This window comes from Salvelinus alpinus, chromosome 20 (assembly GCF_045679555.1).
Source record: "Salvelinus alpinus chromosome 20, SLU_Salpinus.1, whole genome shotgun sequence".
Taxonomy (NCBI): Eukaryota; Metazoa; Chordata; class Actinopteri; order Salmoniformes; family Salmonidae; genus Salvelinus; species Salvelinus alpinus.
The window spans coordinates 10,928,285-10,952,078 of NC_092105.1; the positions used below are offsets into that span (position 1 = coordinate 10,928,285).

The 23,794-nt window shown below is 43.1% G+C and overlaps 1 protein-coding gene across 2 annotated transcripts in view; it reads right to left on the reverse strand.

Annotated features, from left to right (window-relative positions):
- The window catches only part of LOC139546298 (neuronal membrane glycoprotein M6-b-like), a 61,409-nt gene extending 43,400 nt beyond the window's left edge, over positions 1-18,009 (reverse strand). The window contains exon 1 of one of the 2 annotated variants that reach the window (XM_071354499.1): positions 17,883-18,002. In XM_071354499.1, the coding sequence (XP_071210600.1) occupies positions 17,883-17,886 (4 nt within the window). In that variant the 5' untranslated portion in view covers positions 17,887-18,002. Of the gene's footprint in view, positions 1-17,882 lie in introns of both variants that reach the window. The other variant, XM_071354501.1, reaches the window with a different exon arrangement.
- Positions 18,010-23,794: the final 5,785 nt, after the last annotated feature.

The following is a 23,794-nucleotide window of genomic DNA, read 5'->3' on the forward strand; positions in this document are numbered from 1 at the left end:
ATTATACCCTAGTCTATATACTCTATAATATGTGACAGTTATGCCCTAGTCTACATACTATATAATATGTTACACCCTAGTCTATATTATATAAACTATTATGCCCTAGTCTATATACTACACTGCTCAAAAAAATAAAGGGAACACTTAAACAACACAATGTAACTCCAAGTCAATCACACTTCTGTGAAATCAAACTGTCCACTTAGGAAGCAACACTGATTGACAATAAATTTCACATGCTGTTGTGCAAATGGAATAGACAACAGGTGGGAATTATAGGCAATTAGCAAGACACCCCCAATAAAGGAGTGGTTCTGCAGGTGGTGACCACAGACCACTTCTCAGTTCCTATGCTTCCTGGCTGATGTTTTGGTCACTTTTGAATGCTGGCGGTGCTTTCACTCTAGTGGTAGCATGAGACGGAATCTACACCCCACACAAGTGGCTCAGGTAGTGCAGCTCATCCAGGATGGCACATCAATGCGAGCTGTGGCAAGAAGGTTTGCTGTGTCTGTCAGCGTAGTGTCCAGAGCATGGAGGCGCTACCAGGAGACAGGCCAGTACATCAGGAGACGTGGAGGAGGCCGTAGGAGGGCAACAACCCAGCAGCAGGACCGCTACCTCCGCCTTTCTGCAAGGAGGAGCAGGAGGAGCACTGCCAGAGCCCTGCAAAATGACCTCCAGCAGGCCACAAATGTGCATGTGTCTGCTCAAACGGTCAGAAACAGACTCCATGAGGGTGGTATGAGGGCCCGACGTCCACAGGTGGGGGTTGTGCTTAAAGCCCAACACCGTGCAGAACATTTGGCATTTGCCAGAGAACACCAAGATTGGCAAATTCGCCACTGGCGCCCTGTGCTCTTCACAGATGAAAAGCAGGTTCACACTGAGCACATGTGACAGACGTGACGGAGTCTGGAGATGCCGTTGAGAACGTTCTGCTGCCTGCAACATCCTCCAGCATGACCGGTTAGGCGGTGGGTCAGTCATGGTGTGGGGTGGCATTTCTTTGGGGGGCCGCACAGCCCTCCATGTGCTCGTCAGAGGTAGCCTGACTGCCATTAGGTAACGAGATGCGCTCCTCAGACCCCTTGTGACACCATATGCTGGTGCGGTTGGCCCTGGGTTCCTCCTAATACAAGACAATGCTAGACCTCATGTGGCTGGAGTGTGTCAGCAGTTCCTGAAAGAGGAAGGCATTGATGCTATGGACTGGCCCGCCCGTTCCCCAGACCTGAATCCAATTGAGCACATCTGGGACATCATGTCTCGCTCCATCCACCAACGCCACGTTGCACCACAGACTGTCCAGGAGTTGGCGGATGCTTTAGTCCAGGTCTGGGAGGAGATCCCTCAGGAGACCATCCGCCACCTCATCAGGAGCATGCCCAGGCGTTGTAGGGAGGTCATACAGGCACGTGGAGGCCACACACACTATTGAGCCTCATTTTGACTTGTTTTAAGGACATTACATCAAAGTTGGATCAGCCTGTAGTGTGGTTTTCCACTTTAATTTTGAGTGTGACTCCAAATCCAGACCTCCATGGGTTGATAAATTTGATTTCCATTGATAATTTTTGTGTGATTTTGTTGTCAGCACATTCAGCAATGTAAAGAAAAAAGTATTTAATAAGAATATTTCATTCATTCAGATGTAGGATGTGTTATTTTAGTGTTCCCTTTATTTTTTTGAGCAGTGTATATAATCAGGTATACCCTAGTCTATATACTCTATCATCTGTTATGCCCTAGTCTATATACTCTATCATCTGTTATGCCCTAGTCTATATACTATATAATCAGGTATACCCTAGTCTATATACTATACAATCTGTTATACCCTAGTCTATATACTATATAATCTGTTATACCCTAGTCTATATACTATATAATCTGTTATGCCATAGCCTACACACTTTATTATCTGTTACACCTTAGTCTATATACTATATAATCTGTTATACCCTAGTCTATATACTATATAATCTGTTATACCCTAGTCTATATACTATATAATCTGTTACACCCTAGTCTATATACTATATAATCTGTTATACCCTAGTGTATTTACTATATAATCTGTTACACCCTAGTCTATATACTATATAATCTGTTATACCCTAGTCTATATACTATATAATCTGTTACACCCTAGTCTATATACTATATAATCTGTTATACCCTAGTCTATATTCTTTATTTTTATTTAACCTTCATTTAACGGTACAGTCCCATACGTAGGCAGTACAGTTCCATACGTAGACAGTACAGTTCCATACGTAGGCAGTATAGTCCCATACATAGGCAGTACAGTCCCATACGTAGGCAGTACAGTTCCATACGTAGGCAGTACAGTTCCATACGTAGGCAGTACAGTCCCATACGTAGACAGTACAGTTCCATACGTAGACAGTACAGTTCCATACGTAGGCAGTATAGTCCTATACATAGGCAGTACAGTCCCATACGTAGGCAGTACAGTCCCATACGTAGACAGTACAGTTCCATACGTAGGCAGTATAGTCCCATACATAGGCAGTACAGTCCCATACGTAGGCAGGACAGTCCCATACGTAGGCAGTACAGTTCCATACGTAGGCAGTACAGTCCCATACGTAGACAGTACAGTCCCATACGTAGGCAGTACAGTCCCATACATAGGCAGTACAGTTCCATACATAGGCAGTACAGTCCCATACGTAGGCAGTACAGTTCCATACGTAGGTAGTACAGTCCCCATGTGTATGCAGTACAGTCCCATACGTAGGCAGTACAGTTCCATACGTAGACAGTACAGTCCCATACGTAGGCAGTACAGTCCTATACATAGGCAGTACAGTTCCATACGTAGGCAGTACAGTTCCATACATAGGCAGTACAGTCCCCATGTGTATGCAGTACAGTTCCATACGTAGGCAGTACAGTTCCATACGTAGGCAGTACAGTTCCATACGTAGGCAGTACAGTCCCCATGTGTAGGCAGTACAGTCCCATACGTAGGCAGTACAGTTCCATACGTAGACAGTACAGTCCCATACGTAGGCAGTACAGTCCCATACATAGGCAGTACAGTCCCATACGTAGGCAGTACAGTCCCATACATAGGCAGTACAGTCCCATACGTAGACAGTACAGCCCATGCGTAGGCAGTACAGTCCCCATTAGTAGGCAGTAAAGTCCCTATGTGTAAGCGGTACGGTCCCCATGTGTAGGTAGTACAGTCCCCATATGTAGGCAGTACAGTCCCCATATGTAGGCAGTACAGTCCCATACGTAGGCAGTACAGTCCCATGTGTAATATGGACAGAGGAAAGAGTGTATGAGAAGCTAAATGGTGTCATGGAAAATGTGTTTCTCTCTCTCTTCAGTGTTGTGTAATTTGATTTGCACGCAGCAGATCCTAATGCACTACAGTGGCCCAGCAGATCCTAATGCACTACAGTGACCCAGCAGATCCTAATGCACTACAGTGGCCCAGCAGATCCTAATGCACTACAGTGGCCCAGCAGATCCTAACGCACTACAGTGACCCAGAAGATCCTAATGCACTACAGTGACCCAGCAGATCCTAATGCACTACAGTGACCCAGCAGATCCTAATGCAATACAGTGACCCAGCAGATCCTAATGCAATACAGTGATCCAGCAGATCCTAATGCAATACAGTGACCCAGCAGATCCTAATGCACTACAGTGACGCAGCAGATCCTAATGCACTACAGTGACCCAGCAGATCCTAATGCACTACAGTGACCCAGCAGATCCTAACGCACTACAGTGACCCAGCAGATCCTAATGCAATACAGTGACCCAGCAGATCCTAATGCAATACAGTGACCCAGCAGATCCTAATGCAATACAGTGACCCAGCAGATCCTAATGCACTACAGTGGCCCAGCAGATCCTAATGCACTACAGTGACTCAGCAGATCCTAATGCACTACAGTGACTCAGCAGATCCTACTGCACTACAGTGACCCAGCAGATCCTAATGCAATACAGTGACCCAGCAGATCCTAATGCAATACAGTGACCCAGCAGATCCTAATGCAATACAGTGGCCCAGCAGATCCTAATGCAATACAGTGACCCAGCAGATCCTAATGCACTACAGTGACCCAGCAGATCCTAACGCACTACAGTGACCCAGCAGATCCTAACGCACTACAGTGACCCAGCAGATCCTAATGCACTACAGTGACCCAGCAGATCCTAATGCAATACAGTGACCCAGCAGATCCTAATGCAATACAGTGACCCAGCAGATCCTAATGCAATACAGTGGCCCAGCAGATCCTAATGCAATACAGTGACTCAGCAGATCCTAATGCACTACAGTGACTCAGCAGATCCTAATGCACTACAGTGACCCAGCAGATCCTAATGCACTACAGTGACCCAGCAGATCCTAATGCACTACAGTGACCCAGCAGATCCTAATGCACTACAGTGACCCAGCAGATCCTAATGCACTACAGTGACCCAGCAGATCCTAACGCACTACAGTGACCCAGCAGATCCTAATGCAATACAGTGACTCAGCAGATCCTAATGCACTACAGTGGCCCAGCAGATCCTAATGCACTACAGTGGCCCAGCAGATCCTAATGCACTACAGTGGCCCAGCTATTCAAAGAGGCTGTGGATGTACATCATCAGTGTGCGGCTCTCCGTCTGTTTGCTAGTCTGATCCATTATTTCACCTACGCCTTCTGGAAATGTTAGCGTGCAGGACCACACAACGCACTGACACAGAGTGGTTGTCCACAGACAAGGATGACAAATATCCCTTATCCTTTTACTGCAGTGTGCTAAATCAGGGTCACACCGAGTGATTCTTGGTAGTCTAAAACAAATCTACTTTGAAACAAAAGTATACACCTCACACATACAGTATGGTTACTGGCTTAAAAAAAGAAGACACTTGTACCATGTCAGATATAGAGTTGAAATATATTCAATTTTGAGTTTTCATCCCAATATTACACTTTATATACATCACAGAAGACTGAAATGTAACAAACTGTTTGAGATAGAAACACTGGATTTTCTTTGTTTTATATGAATTATGAAATTATGAAAAATATGAATAACATTCCACACATGAGGCCAAAGAGCAGCGTTTTTGGTCATTGTGTCACGACTTCCGCCGAAGTTGGTGCCTCTCCTTGTTCGGGCGGCGTTCGGCGTCACCGGTTTTCTAGCCGCCACCGATCTACGTTTCATTGTCCATTTGTTTTGTCTTTATTGTACACACCTGTTTTCCATTACATTATTAGTTATTCCCTATTTAACCCTCTGGTTCCCACATGGTTTTGTGCGTGTTTATTCGTTGTTAAGTGTTCTCATTGTCTGTGAGCTGGAGTATTTTCCCTTCGTGGAATTATTTTGTTGTTTATTCGAGTAAAGTACGTTTTTTTACTCAGTTATGTGTCCTGCGCCTGACTCCTTCCTACCTGCTGCACATTGACACTTGGCACATTAATGGCAAGAAAGAGCTAGCCCTTCAGCTAGGCTACTGTCAGCATACAGAGAATCAGAAGACACTTTGCCCACCATGGGTTTGATGATTTTATAAGCTACTTTATTATTATTATCATAATGCACATTATTTGAATTAATAAAAAGGCTATAGTAAAAAAGCTTTCGTAACTTTGCAGGTAATGTTCAATAACAAAAACTCAACAAAAAAATCACACCGACAAGGTCTTCAGTATGACCGACCTTGTTAAACGGAACAAGTGTTCAGCTCCTAGCAAATCTGGAGGAGGCAGGCTGTAATCATTTACATATCCGGGACATTTTAAGGCATTGAGATTCCATCCTGTTTCCAGCACCATGTGGCAATGTGACAACTCTCTAACAAGGGTGAACTCTGGAGGTCAGAGCATTGAATCCCCCCCCCCCTCCACTGTGGGATGGTGAATAGGCCCTTAATAAAAGCGAGGGGGAGGGGCCATGCTTGAGCAAGCATTCCCACTCAGGAACTTCTATTTCTATCATTTAATTTCACAATACACAACGGTCCTCTTTGTGACCGGAGGAGGACTTATTAAACTCAACAAATTAACATGAGCGCTTAGACAGAGCCGCTGTTGGTGGTGGGCAATCAACCAGCCACACTGAAGACAGGGAAGACAAGAGAGGGAAGACAAGAGAGGTGTGGATGTGTGGAGAGAATGAGCAGTGAAGAGGAGAGAGGTAAAAGAAGAGGAGGAGAGAGACAGCAGGAGAGGTGGGAAGGTGGAACAGGAAAAGAGAGAGGTGGGGAGAGAAAGAGAAAGGGATAAAATAGCAGTGGTATTTTGGTTGGACTAAGTGGTTTCACCACATAGAGCAGCTCAGATAGTCTGAGAGGATTTGTGGGACTCATCTGCTGTTTAATTGACAAAGAAGATTGGTCAGATCCTCGGCCAAATAGAGAGAGCACCAGAAATCATTCAGTTAGGATGACAAATAACTAATTAATATGGATATTAAGCGAATGTGACCCATGGCAGAAAGCTGGGCGTATGTCACACGTAACTACTTCACAGAAGAGGCATTTGAACATACATTTTTTTAGTTTTTTCATCAAATTATATTTTTTTTCTTCCAGAAATGCCTTATTGAACATGTAAACTTTCATGTGCCTTACTAACAAACGTGTATGTACTCTGTAAATATAAATAAAATGTGAAATCACGAAGGTGTTTAGACACTAAGAAAACACAGAATTATGCCTAGCTCAGATAACGAGGGGGCTGGAACATTCACGAGAAAGAGAGTCCATTCTGTAACTCAAGGCTTCTCTGTCAAATGGCACATCCTGCTCTCTGCTACCACGGATATTTGAAATATCCATTGGATTTACTAATATTTTCATCATGGACAACATGCAAAGTGTAGCTACAGCTTTCAATACCAGTGTTGTCCTGAATAGAGCTGCTGGTATTGACACATATTTATCCCAAGTATTAATGTAGAGCAAGTGTGAAAATCACAGCAACATTTTTAAATGCCTTTTTCTCCTAAATGGGATTCTAAGTTTAGTAACTTTTAAAGCAGCATTACTTCCCCATGTTTCTTCCAAATGCAGTGTATGATATGCCATTTTGAAGCTCTGAGTCTCTACTTTTATCCAATGAAAAAACTCAATTTCAAATGTTGGAACATAAGACCGAAAAGAGACGGTTGGTCACATATTTAAACTCATTCCGAAAAAATGCTGTGAGTGCCACTGAAAATGTCTAAATAATCATTTTTTAAAACATGTTGGGCAGGCAAGAGGGGGCAATATTGTGATTAATGAAACTTCATAAACAAATGGTTGAGTGACTGAGTAAATGTGTAATGTGTAATTATCCCTTGTAACATTAGTCTTACACCGGTGGTGGAACCACATAGGTCACAAGTGACAATTCCAGATATTTCAACAGCAAACAGGCCCAACTGCATCTCTGCAGACTTCACACAAATATGCATTTGAAGTTATTTATGAGCTGTCCCCAGTTCCTGTTTTCATCATCTGGAGTGGGCCTGGGACCAGCTGTGCTCTCCTAACAGGATTGGGTAGGTTACTTTTTAAATGTAATCCGTTCCAGTTACTAGTTACCTGTCCAAAATTGTAATCAGTAACGTGACTTTTGGATTACCCAAACTCAGTAATGTAATCTGATTACATTCAGTTACTTTTAGATTAATTTCCCCTTAAGAGGCATTAGAAGAAGACAAAAATGTATGTTACCAATTGAATGACATCTATTGCAGGATAAATCAATGTTAAAGTTTACATAGCTGGCCATATATGGATGATATATTTTCATTTATGGGTTGGTTATGTAGGCTTCTTCTAACCCATCGCTGTCTACTACATATAACAACACGATTAAATTATATCTTTACATTAATATATCCAATTTATAAGTCCAAAAATCGATGTAACAACTACAGATTTACTTTAAGTGTATCAAAAGTGTGCGAGTGTGAGAATGTGTCCATTAGGCCTACATTTTTTATCAGCATGAATTAGATTGAGCAATAAAAGCCCCACTTTTATTCCATAGGCTGGGATCCTCACTATGCAGATGTTATTCTATAGGCTGGGATCTGCACCATGCAGCTGTTATAAGAGCACAATTTTCACTGGCTGTCCAGTGGTTTCAAAAACAGTCATTGATAGGCAGCTTAAACTTCTTGAATTCAACCATTATTGGGTTCAAATACACATCCCTTACATGTAACTCCCCAACCCTGCCTACACACACGACCTCTAACTGAGATCATCTTGAATCAACTAAAAGCATGGGAAACATTATCTCACCCTCTGTTATTGCTCAGGCATCGGTTGACAAGCCGTTGATTCAGAGAGTGAAAACACTCGCCCAGCGGCATGACGTTCACAGCTATGGAACATTTCCTCTCATTTCCTCTCATTTCCTCCCCTTTCATCTCCTTTCCTCTCATTTCCTTTAATTTTATCTCCTTTCCTCTCCTCTCATTTCCTCTCGTTTCCTCTCGTTTCCCTCTCCTTTCCTCTCGTTTCCCTCTCCTTTCCTCTCGTTTCCCTCTCGTTTCCCTCTCCTTTCCTCTCCCTCTCCTTTCCCTCTCCTTTCCCTCTCGTTTCCCTCTCCTTTCCTCTCCCTCTCCTTTCCCTCTCCTCTCCCTCTCCTTTCCCTCTCCTTTCCCTCTCCTTTCCTCTCCCTCTCCTTTCCCTCTCCTTTCCCTCTCGTTTCCCTCTCCTTTCCTCTCCCTCTCCTTTCCCTCTCCTTTCCCTCTCCTTTCCCTCTCCTTTCCTCTCCCTCTCCTTTCCCTCTCCTTTCCACTCCTTTCCCTCTCGTTTTCCCTCTCCTTTCCTCTCCCTCTCCTTTCCCTCTCCTTTCCCTCTCCTTTCCCCTTGTCCAGCTTAGAATACAGGGTCACTGTGTATATACATTTCTAAATGTAATCCGATATACAATCTGATTACATTCAGCTACTTTTAGATTACTTTTTTATCAGCATGAATTAGATTGAGCAATAAAAGCCCCACTTTTATTCCATAGGCTGGGATCCTCACTATGCAGATGTTATTCTATAGGCTGGGATCCTCACTATGCAGCTGTTATTCTATAGGCTGGGATCCACACTATGCAGCTGTTATTCTATAGGCTGGGATCCTCACTATGCAGCTGTTATTCTATAGGCTGGGATCCTCACTATGCAGCTGTTATTCTATAGGCTGGGATCCTCACTATGCAGCTGTTGTTCTATAGGCTGGGATCCTCACTATGCAGCTGTTATTCTATAGGCTGGGATCCTCACTATGCAGCTGTTATTCTATAGGCTGGGATCCTCACTATGCAGCTGTTATTCTATAGGCTGGGATCCGCACTATGCAGCTGTTATTCTATAGGCTGGGATCCTCACTATGCAGCTGTTATTCTATAGGCTGGGATCCACACTATGCAGCTGTTATTCTATAGGCTGGGATCCACACTATGCAGCTGTTATTCTATAGGCTGGGATCCGCACTATGCAGCTGTTATTCTATAGGCTGGGATCCGCACTATGCAGCTGTTATTCTATAGGCTGGGATCCGCACTATGCAGCTGTTATTCTATAGGCTGGGATCCGCACTATGCAGCTGTTATTCCATAGGCTGGGATCCTCACTATGCAGCTGTTATTCTATAGGCTGGGATCCTCACTATGCAGCTGTTGTTCCATAGGATGGGATCCCCACTATGCAGCTGTTATTCCATAGGCTGGGATCCTCACTATGCAGCTGTTATTCTATAGGCTGGGATCCTCACTATGCAGCTGTTGTTCTATAGGCTGGGATCCTCACTATGCAGCTGTTGTTCCATAGGCTGGGATCCGCACTATGCAGCTGTTGTTCCATAGGCTGGGATCCGCACTATGCAGCTGTTATTCTATAGGCTGGGATCCTCACTATGCAGCTGATATTCTATAGGCTGGGATCCTCACTATGCAGCTGTTATTCTATAGGCTGGGATCCGTACTATGCAGCTGTTATTCAATAGGCTGGGATCCGCACTATGCAGCTGTTATTCTATAGGCTGGGATCCACACTATGCAGCTGTTATTCTATAGGCTGGGATCCACACTATGCAGCTGTTATTCTATAGGCTGGGATCCTCACTATGCAGCTGTTATTCTATAGGCTGGGATCCGCACTATGTAGCTGTTATTCTATAGGCTGGGATCCACACTATACAGCTGTTATTCTATAGGCTGGGATCCACACTATGCAGCTGTTATTCTATAGGCTGGGATCCGTACTATGCAGCTGTTATTCTATAGGCTGGGATCCGCACTATGCAGCTGTTATTCTATAGGCTGGGATCCGTACTATGCAGCTGTTATTCTATAGGCTGGGATCCGCACTATGCAGCTGTTATTCTATAGGCTGGGATCCACACTATGCAGCTGTTATTCTATAGGCTGGGATCCACACTATGCAGCTGTTATTCTATAGGCTGGGATCCTCACTATGCAGCTGTTGTTCTATAGGCTGGGATCCTCACTATGCAGCTGTTGTTCTATAGGCTGGGATCCTCACTATGCAGCTGTTATTCCATAGGCTGGGATCCTCACTATGCAGCTGTTATTCTATAGGCTGGGATCCTCACTATGCAGCTGTTATTCTATAGGCTGGGATCCTCACTATGCAGCTGTTATTCTATAGGCTGGGATCCTCACTATGCAGCTGTTATTCTATAGGCTGGGATCCTCACTATGCAGCTGTTATTCTATAGGCTGGGATCCTCACTATGCAGCTGTTATTCTATAGGCTGGGATCTACACTATGCAGCTGTTATTCTATAGGCTGGGATCCACACTATGCAGCTGTTATTCTATAGGCTGGGATCCACACTATGCAGCTGTTATTCTATAGGCTGGGATCCGTACTATGCAGCTGTTATTCTATAGGCTGGGATCCTCACTATGCAGCTGTTATTCTATAGGCTGGGATCTACACTATGCAGCTGTTATTCTATAGGCTGGGATCCACACTATGCAGCTGTTATTCTATAGGCTGGGATCCACACTATGCAGCTGTTATTCTATAGGCTGGGATCCGTACTATGCAGCTGTTATTCTATAGGCTGGGATCCGCACTATGCAGCTGTTATTCTATAGGCCGGGATCCTCAATATGCAGCTGTTATTCCATAGGCTGGGATCCTCACTATGCAGCTGTTATTCTATAGGCTGGGATCCTCACTATGCAGCTGTTATTCTATAGGCTGGGATCCTCACTATGCAGCTGTTATTCTATAGGCTGGGATCCTCACTATGCAGCTGTTATTCTATAGGCTGGGATCCTCACTATGCAGCTGTTATTCTATAGGCTGGGATCCTCACTATGCAGCTGTTATTCTATAGGCTGGGATCTACACTATGCAGCTGTTATTCTATAGGCTGGGATCCACACTATGCAGCTGTTATTCTATAGGCTGGGATCCTCACTATGCAGCTGTTATTCTATAGGCTGGGATCCGCACTATGCAGCTGTTATTCTATAGGCTGGGATCTGCACTATGCAGCTGTTATTCTATAGGCTGGGATCCTCACTATGCAGCTGTTATTCCATAGGCTGGGATCCTCACTATGCAGCTGTTATTCTATAGGCTGGGATCCTCACTATGCAGCTGTTATTCTATAGGCTGGGATCTGCACTATGCAGCTGTTATTCTATAGGCTGGGATCTGCACTATGCAGCTGTTATTCTATAGGCTGGGATCCTCACTATGCAGCTGTTATTCTATAGGCTGGGATCCTCACTATGCAGCTGTTATTCTATAGGCTGGGATCCTCACTATGCAGCTGTTATTCCATAGGCTGGGATCCTCACTATGCAGCTGTTATTCTATAGGCTGGGATCCTCACTATGCAGCTGTTATTCTATAGGCTGGGATCTGCACTATGCAGCTGTTATTCTATAGGCTGGGATCTGCACTATGCAGCTGTTATTCTATAGGCTGGGATCCTCACTATGCAGCTGTTATTCTATAGGCTGGGATCCTCACTATGCAGCTGTTATTCTATAGGCTGGGATCCTCACTATGCAGCTGTTATTCTATAGGCTGGGATCCTCACTATGCAGCTGTTATTCTATAGGCTGGGATCTGCACTATGCAGCTGTTATTCTATAGGCTGGGATCCACACTATGCAGCTGTTATTCTATAGGCTGGGATCCACACTATGCAGCTGTTATTCTATAGGCTGGGATCCTCACTATGCAGCTGTTATTCTATAGGCTGGGATCCTCACTATGCAGCTGTTATTCTATAGGCTGGGATCTGCACTATGCAGCTGTTATTCCATAGGCTGGGATCCTCACTATGCAGCTGTTATTCTATAGGCTGGGATCCTCACTATGCAGCTGTTATTCTATAGGCTGGGATCCGCACTATGCAGCTGTTATTCTATAGGCTGGGATCTGCACTATGCAGCTGTTATTCTATAGGCTGGGATCTGCACTACGCAGCTGTTATTCTATAGGCTGGGATCCTCACTATGCAGCTGTTATTCTATAGGCTGGGATCCTCACTATGCAGCTGTTATTCTATAGGCTGGGATCCGCACTATGCAGCTGTTATTCTATAGGCTGGGATCCTCACTATGCAGCTGTTATTCTATAGGCTGGGATCCGCACTATGCAGCTGTTATTCTATAGGCTGGGATCTGCACTATGCAGCTGTTATTCTATAGGCTGGGATCCTCACTATGCAGCTGTTATTCTATAGGCTGGGATCTGCACTATGCAGCTGTTATTCTATAGGCTGGGATCCTCACTATGCAGCTGTTATTCTATAGGCTGGGATCCTCACTATGCAGCTGTTATTCTATAGGCTGGGATCCTCACTATGCAGCTGTTATTCTATAGGCTGGGATCCTCACTATGCAGCTGTTATTCTATAGGCTGGGATCCTCACTATGCAGCTGTTATTCTATAGGCTGGGATCCTCACTATGCAGCTGTTATTCTATAGGATGGGATCCACACTATGCAGCTGTTATTCTATAGGCTGGGATCCTCACTATGCAGCTGTTATTCTATAGGCTGGGATCCTCACTATGCAGCTGTTATTCTATAGGCTGGGATCCTCACTATGCAGCTGTTATTCTATAGGCTGGGATCCTCACTATGCAGCTGTTATTCTACAGGCTGGGATCCTCACTATGCAGCTGTTATTCTATAGGATGGGATCCACACTATGCAGCTGTTATTCTATAGGCTGGGATCCTCACTATGCAGCTGTTATTCTATAGGCTGGGATCCTCACTATGCAGCTGTTATTCTATAGGCTGGGATCCTCACTATGCAGCTGTTATTCTATAGGCTGGGATCCTCACTATGCAGCTGTTATTCTATAGGCTGGGATCCTCACTATGCAGCTGTTATTCTATAGGCTGGGATCCTCACTATGCAGCTGTTATTCTATAGGCTGGGATCCTCACTATGCAGCTGTTATTCTATAGGCTGGGATCCTCACTATGCAGCTGTTATTCTATAGGCTGGGATCCTCACTATGCAGCTGTTATTCTATAGGCTGGGATCTGCACTATGCAGCTGTTATTCTATAGGCTGGGATCTGCACTATGCAGCTGTTGCAAGAGCACATTTTTCACTGGCTGTCCACTGGTTTCTAAAACAGTCATTGATAGGCAGCTTAATCCCCTCAATTTATGTTCCTCAGATATGTTTGGGATAGATCGTTTCATTAGGCAGAGATGAACACAATGTATGTTTAGTGTATCAGTGCAGTGAAGAATGACGTTCTAAAATTACAGTCAATGGAGACATCAGCATTGGGATTGAGGGAGACGAGCAACGTTTCACACAAGTTGTCAAACATCACCAAGTTGTAGACCTTGAGTAATAGAGGCACACCAATCAGATGACAGACAACTGCACTCATTAGATGAGTCATGAAACGAGTTTCAAAATTACATTACTCATTTGGGTTAGCAATCAAGTGAATATTTATCTCTTTCTCAGATTACAGTCATAAACAATTGGAGCTCCGTTTAGATCTCGAAGATTAACGCCAGTGGTGAATCACTCTTTCCAGAGAACTATTGTGTCGAGTGCTGGCTGTAAACAACAGAGAAAAACTGTTTTTTAACTAAGGAGTTCAAGAGTTTCCATGCAGGATTTTTTTTCTTCTCTTTTTGGCTATCAATGTCTCGCTCTAAAACTAACAGAGACGACCTGTTCAGAGTCAAGTATGTCCATCATTTGCCGTATTTGATTAGCCTTTACTCCTGCAGTCACAAGACAGCCATACATGTTAACCAGTATATAATAATTCAAAACTCACAAGCCTATTAATTTCTCTTTCATATTGACAATTGTCTCTATAAAAGAGAAATTGACAAGCTTGTGACTTTCCCCTTTTGGCATCTGCCACCTCTTTCCTTACAGAACCCCTATAAACTGGCGGTAGGTGAAGCAATGACAGACAAATATTGATGCCACCTGTACTTTAAATAATGAAACAGCAAGTAGTCACTCCTAGGCCCCTGTATTGCAGACAAAAATGACTTTCTCAGCTGCTGTATATCATGAATGATCAGTTATCCTAACTTTCTTAGATTACGATAATCTCCCAAGGGGCCATAGTTTATATCATGCTAATTTCCCAAGGGGCCATAGTTTAGTTCATGCTAATTTCCCAATGGGCCATAGTTTAGATCAGGCTAATTTCCCAATGGGCCATAGTTTAGATCAGGCTAATTTCACAAGGGGACATAGTTTATATCATGCTAATCTCCCAAGGGGACATAGATTAGATCATGCTAATCTCCCTATGGGCCATAGTTTAGATCATGCTAATTTCCCAAGGGGCCATAGTTTAGATCATGCTAATTTCCCAAGGGGCCATAGTTTAGTGCTGCATGATTTCACAATCTACTACTCAAGGCTGTTGGCATGGAGGAGGTACATAGCAACGGAGGTCAATGCTAAGTGGGCAGGTGAATGTCACCTGACTTTAGAGCTGAATAGAAGTTTGCAGAACATTGGGAACATCTGAATCAAGTCTCACTTTGGGCTTCACAGGCCCCAGTCAGAGCCAAGATCCAGATCCTCCCACATCCTCAGTATATCCGCTGGTATAGTACATATTTAACAGCATAGACGCATCGGAGAAACAGTGGGGAATGTTTTAAATGTGACACCACCTCAAGGAGAACGAGATGAGGGAATCAAATATACTGTAGACAGTTGTCAGTTATCTACAGTCTGATCTCTGAGAGGCATCATCTGTTCTCCATGGCTTCAAGTCATCCTGTTTATTTTTTGGGTGTAGTCACCAGTACATGCATGCATTCCTGATTTAATCTACAGCAGAGTCTTCAGTGTGTTTTCCTACGAAGCATGGAAAACAACAAGTATCCCTGAACAACCGTAAGACATTCATTACACTGAAAGATAACAGTTCAATCATCAAAACCACTTGAGAGATCCTTACGCTTGTTTGCTACTTTTCAGTGATCACGGTAGTCATCAACACATTACAGGCTGCTAGCTCACTTCTTATTAGTGGTTCTCGTGGTGACAGAGTTATATGGATGGCACACACCACACCGAATGTCTGTCTGCCGTTTGTTCGGCGCGGTGTGTTTTAGGGTCCTCCCTGCCGGTGGACGTATGACCGGCGACATTTTCGCACAAATCTACATGTAGAATCAGTTTGCACTCAGGTTGCAAATTACGGCTGGCACTCTGTTCAGAGGTGCTAAGTACCTTTGGCCGGCAAACGCTACCGGTGTGCCCGTGCTCAACCAATACCTCATTACAAGAAGACCATCAGTAATCACTACTACACTCAATGGTAGGTTGAAGTGGTTGAAGTGAATAGAAATGGAATTACTCGTTCCCATGCCTCCTAGGGGACTTGTTGTCTTAAAGTCCTACTGAGAGGATTTGAATATGAACAGAGCCTGAGGCAGTGGACAATGCACATGGTCAGTGGCAACGCAGGCCAATATCCTCTTAGAGAGGGAGAGAGAGAGAGAGAGAGATACAAGAAGAGGGGCTGCAATGTGTTATCTTACAGGGAGTCCGTCTACTCCGCAACTTTCAATTCAGTGAACTTCCCTCTGCATCAACAGCCACTGAAGTCACACACAAAGGAGCGGGGCCAAATTAGGAGCACAATGAGTCCACTGTGGGAGCTTCAGAGGAAATGAATGAATGCTGTTGATACACGTTCTCACACTGTCAGTGTTCTCACCTCCGAGTCCCTCCATAGCCTCAGCTGCACCATTGCAAATCAACAGGAGAGCTCCATTCCATTGGTTTTCTCAGAACCCATCTATCACTGTAAGAAGGAAGGCTCAGCTCACCCAATAAAATACTATTCGTTACCACTGTGGTAGACTGAAAACAAAGCAAAAAATTAGGTCTACCTTGGATAGGGTCAACAGTCTATTTCTGCATTAATGAGAATGATGCTACTCCTGTTAATGAAGGACCGTGCACTATGATATTATGAACATAAAAGACTATGAGTGCAGCTTAACAGCTTAGACAACATGGGGGCGACTGAGAGTCCTCTATACTGTCTGTCCCATCTGGCACACAGTCTCTTACAGCCACAAAGCTCATAAGTCTGCTGGGAGCCTTTAAGAAGTATTTTGCTGAACCTGTGGCATTGGCGCCAAGTTAGCTCTCTCCTCCCAGGCATGCATCCCCAGGGTGGCTGGGAACACAGATGGACAACACTTGGGACTGAGTCAGAGAGCCCAGTGGGACACAGGAATTACACCCTAGTTTAACTACTCCCAGTCCCAGTTCAGCCCTTCACATCGCATGGCACGACACAGCGTGACTTGCCCAGAGACTGAGACAAGGTGAAAATGATGGAGTCTATGGACTCCAAGTTTGTTTTGATAACCAAATGACACAGCATAATGGATGTTTTTGTCTATAAACTAAAACTCGTCCACTGTCTGCCCACACAACTCTGAAACTCATTAGTAACAGCTGTACTGAGTTGCATACACAGATGTCTTTAGCTGCAAAAATAAACACCCTCAAATCATTGGATACATCAGTCATCAATCTGACGCACTTCTTTAGGCTATTGGAGAATGCATTTGTCTGACCAATCAATAAACAATATCATGTTTCCATCAAAACCAATCTACACAGGAACATTCAAGTTGTCATTATTCACATGGATTTGTGATCAATAAGCCATTTAGTTAGAAGTTGAGAAACAAAAGAGCAGTATATGGATCAATATATATATATATATTGATCCATATACTGCTCTTTTGTTTCTCAACTTCTAACTAAATGGCTATATATATATCATATATACTTATACTGATAGTGACTTATATATTTATATATATATATATATATCATATATACTTATACTGATAGTCTTATATATTTATATATATATATATATATATATATCATATATACTTATACTGATAGTGACTTATATATTTATATATATATATATATATATATATATATATATATATATATATATATATATATATATATATATATGTATATATATATATCATATATACTTATACTGATAGTGAATTGGGTTATCACCTCCTGTTAGAAGTGCTCAGCCCATACCGAGCTGCGCTGACTGTATGGAAATCCTTCCAAATTTATCTCCCTCTTATCAAGTGGCACAAGTTGTTCAACTACTCTTTAACGCTAATAGCCTCGCAAACCCGGTCAGATCAAAATTATTTGGGTTGAAACGTATTGTAAACATGACAATTTAAGATGCGCTTTGCGCGGAGAAAGCTCAGTGGGGGGACTAAACAGAACAGGCATGGAACAAGTTGTCATTTTATAATGTAAGTTTTAACTCAAACAGAAAAAGTAATCAATATTTAAATAGAAACTTACCCATTTTTGTTTCCCAGTTTCTGAAGAATAGGTGTCTGTTGAAAGTTCAGCTAACGGGCGATGTTGCGTCCGGAGATGCACAGCGAACGCCAGACTAGTCCACTGAGTTGCTGCTGCGCGTCGTCCCGTTTGGAGACAGGCTGACTGACGTCACCACCGGAGGATTGGTGTGTAGGATTGATTAGTTTAGTTTAGTTTAGTTTATTAGGATCTCCATTAGCTACTGCACATGCATAAGCTACTCTTCCTGGGGTTCACATAAAATAGTACTAGACAAGAACAATATAAGATATTACAAAACAAATAAATAAAATATGAGTTATATATAGGAAAGACACCGAGACAACAAAAATACTATTTGCACACTATTCATATATACATATTCATATCCTTGTATACAGTATAGTTAAAATAGTTATTTATAAAGATTAGAGGATCTGTATTACAATATGTTTTTAGAGCCAGGACAGGACAGCACTATGTTCGGGCCCCTCACCTCTCCCCTCTTCAGAGGACAGAGAAGTTTGTTGGTCATTCAACCCTGCATACTTTATCTTGGTTTATGTTATTAAACATTCTTCTGCTGGTCCAGATAAAAGACCACTGTCTAAACTTAGACCAGTGCAGGTTTGCCTTTGCCTGAGTGAAGACATGATCTGGGTTAATTTATCCACATAATAGAGCCCCACAGTGGAGCTGTCATAATACCCATAAAACCTAGTGGTCAAACAAGGAAATGGTTCCAATCGTTTTTCCACCATTCATTTTTTCCCATAGGGGATTTTAGAAACACTTAATATAAGGGCTGTGTTTTGTGTAGTCTTACCCTGGCGTGACGTTTTGATAACCATGTAAATCTCTCTAGGACAAGGTGACTTTTATCAATATATATATTAGAAGTGTTTCTAAAATCCCCTATGGGAAAAATGATTGAAACCATTTCCTTGTTTGACCGTTAGGTTTTATGGGTGTTATGACTCATACTATGCTCTATGCCTTAGCTAAACTGTTTTGAGGGAAGGTAATACATTTGTAATCCCAATTAGATCATAATATCAAGTTATATATATTTTTTAAACTATATTTGTCTGGTGAGACTGGCTTAGCACTGCAGGGTAAGCCAAGGCTTATTCTCAATGCTGTAGTATCCTGTCTACCCCTGAAGCTCCCAGTAATCCAATGTTTTGGATAAGGTGTTATCATGTCAGCTGGGCTATCCTGTGCAAGAAAGTCAACAAGGTCAAAGAACCAATGAGCACTCACCACAGATCATAGGTTAATCCCAGACCTGCAGCGTCAGTGAATCCAACCTGCTGTCCAATAACTCAATGTAGAAATCAAAATAACTGGAGAAAATACAATCCCCCATAAAGAGAAAAGACCAAACATTAGAGGCTGTAGTCTCTAAAGATTGGATTCAATTTGTACTACAGAAGTATCGCGGAAGATCCGAGTTAAAATAGTCAAGGTAATTTCGATTGAGCTGACATATGCACAGTGAATGACGTTTCCGCGGACGCGGGAACATTGCCTTTAAATGCCAATCAAGCTATAACGTGTATCTTGCGCGATACTTCTGCAATACGGATTGAATTCCCAACTACATTCTATTACCTACCTTGTTTAATCTAATTCATCTTTTTTTGAGCGAATGGTCAGTGGGCCAGAACATAAATGCAAATACTTTGTACACTGCAAATTGACCGCAATAAACCCAAACAGATATAGAATTTGACAAAAACATAATATTATCAAACCTTGATTACATTGAGAAACGATCACATAGTCTCTCTATTTAGTCAATGCATGGAAATACTTGGGTACAGATATCCTAAAATAAAATCCCTTGGTGCTAATTTTCTGGTGTTGGTCAGAAAACTTATTGAAATCACCAGAGGGGCCAATTCGGCCTGTAGGCCGCCAGTTGGGAAACTATATCGTCCCCCTCAGCCTCACCATCATTCCAGTCCCTCTGCTTCTCATTAAAGAGTGGAGAAACACACAATGCCAATCAGCATTGATCCAGTGCATTGGTATCCGGTATCCAAGGAGGCCACAGTGTTCTGCAGGCCCAGTCTTTTCACTGTCGGCCAAATGGCCAATTCTCAATGGGCCACTTCATGGTCAAGCAGGGCTTCCACCCAACATGGCAAGGACAACACACAGAGAATGGAAGCTTTTGGTACCACTACCAGCTATGTCTCACTGAGAGATAGAAGGAACATCTACTGTGGTCATGGAAATTCTTACACAGGGACACTCAAAGTCAATCTTAAATGAATCATAATTTATTTGTCAACGTGCTGGAGAGGTTCCAACCAACTCAATGCACCGTAGTACACATGTCTGTCAGAAAACTCTCCCGGGGCTGTCCCAACAGTTGCCTTATATACCGCGATACACAGGCAAGTTATATTTGCATGATTTACCATAATGAATTAATAATTACCGGTTTGTTCTATTCATGTGACCGACCAATACTGTTTCATAACATGTGACAGACCAACACCCCACGAGGCTTCTCCTCTCTAAACTGAGACTTTGAAACTGAGATATCTTTTGTTCTCAAAACACGGTCATTCGTTCTAAAAAAAACAATGGTCTGGGCGTAATGCTAAATTGCAGCTACTGATAGGTGTGATTTGTACAGTCAGCCACTTGCGTGGACAAGGAAATTGGCTTTTAGAACCGCACATGAATAGAACACAGAAATGAGTTATAAGAATTGCACAAACATAAAAAGGCTTGGCATCAGGCACATTTTGCCATCAACAGGACTGCAATGCGTTAAGAGTTCGCTCATGAATCATGAGCAAAGCTTCTAGAACACAATAGTATGTGAGTGACCCTCTGTTGTTGTCCAGTAGTGAGGGAGTGACCCTCTGTTGTTGTCCAGTAGTGAGGGAGTGACAGCCTGTTGTTGTTTAGTAGTAAGGGAGTGACAGCCTGTTGTTGTCCAGTAGTGAGGGAGTGACCCTCTGTTGTTGTCCAGTAGTATGTGAGTGACCCTCTGTTGTTGTCCAGTAGTATGTGAGTGACAGCCTGTTGTTGTCCAGTAGTAAGGGAGTGACCCTCTGTTGTTGTCCAGTAGTATGTGAGTGACAGCCTGTTGTTGTCTGGTAGTATGTGAGTGACCCTCTGTTGTTGTCCAGTAGTATGTGAGTGACAGCCTGTTGTTGTCCAGTAGTATGTGAGTGACAGCCTGTTGTTGTCCAGTAGTGAGGGAGTGACCCTCTGTTGTTGTCCAGTAGTATGTGAGTGACAGCCTGTTGTTGTCTGGTAGTATGTGAGTGACCCTCTGTTGTTGTCCAGTAGTATGTGAGTGACAGCCTGTTGTTGTCCAGTAGTATGTGAGTGACAGCCTGTTGTTGTCCAGTAGTATGTGAGTGACAGCCTGTTGTTGTTCAGTAGTAAGGGAGTGACCCTCTGTTGTTGCCCAGTAGTATGTGAGTGACAGCATGTTGTTGTCTGGTAGTATGTGAGTGACAGCCTGTTGTTGTTCAGTAGTAAGGGAGTGACCCTCTGTTGTTGTCCAGTAGTATGTGAGTGACAGCCTGTTGTTGTCCAGTAGTATGTGAGTGACAGCCTGTTGTTGTCCAGTAGTATGTGAGTGACAGCCTGTTGTTGTCCAGTAGTATGTGAGTGACAGCCTGTTGTTGTCCAGTAGTATGTGAGTGACAGCCTGTTGTTGTCCAGTAGTATGTGAGTGACAGCCTGTTGTTGTCCAGTAGTATGTGAGTGACAGCCTGTTGTTGTCCAGTAGTATGTGAGTGACAGCCTGTTGTTGTCCAGTAGTATGTGAGTGACAGCCTGTTGTTGTCCAGTAGTATGTGAGTGACAGCCTGTTGTTGTTCAGTAGTATGGGAGTCACCCTCGCATGGATAATGGTGCCGGAGAGTGGGGCAGCCATTTTACGGGCTACTAACCAACTGTGCTATTTTGTTTGTTTTTTCACATTGTTTGTAACTCATTTTGTACATAATGTTGCTGCTACCGTCTCCTCTGATTAAAGAAGCAATAAAACTGGCCTTCTTTAGACTAGTTGAGTATCTGGAGCATCAGCATTTGTGGGTTCTCAACCCACTTCATGAGATAGTCACCTCAAATGCATTTCAATTAACCGGTGTGCCTTCTTAAAAGCTATTTTGTGGAATTTCAAATCAAATCAAATCTTCTTTCCTTCTTAATGCATTTGAGCCAATCAGTTGTGTTGTGACAAGATAGAGGTGGTATACAGAAGATAGCACTATTTGGTAAAATACCAAGTCCATATTATGGTAAGAACAGCTCAAATAAGCAAAGAGAAATGACAGTCCATCATGACTTTAAGACATGAAGGTCAGTCATTCCGGAAAATTTCAAGAACTTTGAAAGTTTCTTCAAGTGCAGTCGCAAAAACCATCAAACGCTATGATGGAACTGGCTCTCATGAGGACTGCTACTGGAATGGAAGACCCAGAGTTACCTCTTCTGCAGAGGATAAGATCATTAGAGTTACCAGCCTCAAAAATTGCAGCCCAAATAAATGCTCTGCAGAGGTCAAGTAACAGACACATCAACTGTTCAGAGGAGACTGCGTGAATCAGGCCTTCATGGTCGAATTTCTGCAAAGAAACCATTACTAAAGGACACCAATAAGAAGAAGAGACTTGCTTTGGCCAAGAAACACGAGCAATGGACATAAGACCGGTGGAAATGTGTCCTTTGGTCTGGAGTCCAAATGTGAGATTTTTGGTTCCAACCTCCATGTCTTTGTGAGATGCGGTGTGGGTGAATGTTTTCTGCATGTGTATTTCCCACCGTAAAGCATGGAGGAGGAGGTGTTATGGTGTGGTTGTGCTTTGCTGGTGACACTGTCTGTGATTTATTCAGAATTCAAGGCACACTTAACCAGCATAGCTACCACAGTATTCTGCAGTGATACACCATCCCATCTGGTTTGGGCTTAGTGGGATTATCATTTGTTTTTCAACAGGACAATGACCCAACACACCTCCAGGCTGTGTAAGGGCTATTTTACAAAGAAGGAGAGTGATGGAGTGCTGCATCAGATGACCTGGCCTCCACAATCCCCTGACCTTAACCAAATTGAGATGGTTTGGGATGAGTCGGGGGTGAAGGAAAAGCAGCCAACAAGTGCTCAGCATATGTGGGAACTCCTTCAAGACTGTTGGAAAAGCATTCCAGGTGAAGATGGTTGAGAGAATGCCAAGAGTGTGCAATGCTGTCATCAAGGCAAAGAGTGGCTATTTGAAGAATCTCAAATATAAAATATATTTTGACTTGTTTAACACTTTTTTGGTTACTACATGATTCCATATGTGTTATTTCATAGTTTTGATGTCTTCACTATTATTCTACAAATAATAAAAAACCCTTGAATGAGTAGGTGTTCTAAAACCTTTGACCGGTAATGTATATTACCACCAAACAACAATATTACAATGTACATGTGTGTAGAGTGTGTGTGGTAGCGTGTGTGCACATGCGTGTGTCTGTACCTGTGTGTGTGTCTCTTCACAGTCCCCACTGTTCCATAAGGTGTATTTGATCTGTTATTTAAATCTGATTCTACTGCTTGCATCAGTTACCTGATGTGGAATAGAGTTCCATGTAGTCATGGCTCTGTGTAGTATTGTGCGCCTCCCATAGTCTGTTCTGGACATGAGGATTGTGAAGAGACCTCTGATGGCATGTATTGTGGGGTATCTATGGGTGTCTGAGCTGTGTGCTAGTAGTTTAAACAGACAGCTCGGTGCATTCACCTTGTCAACACTTCTCACAAAATCAAGTAGTGATGAAGTCAGTCTCTCCTCCACTTTGAGCCATGAGAGATTGACATGCACATTATTAATGTTAGCTCTCTGTGTACATTCAAGGGCCAGCCGTGCTGCCCTGTTCTGAGCCAATTG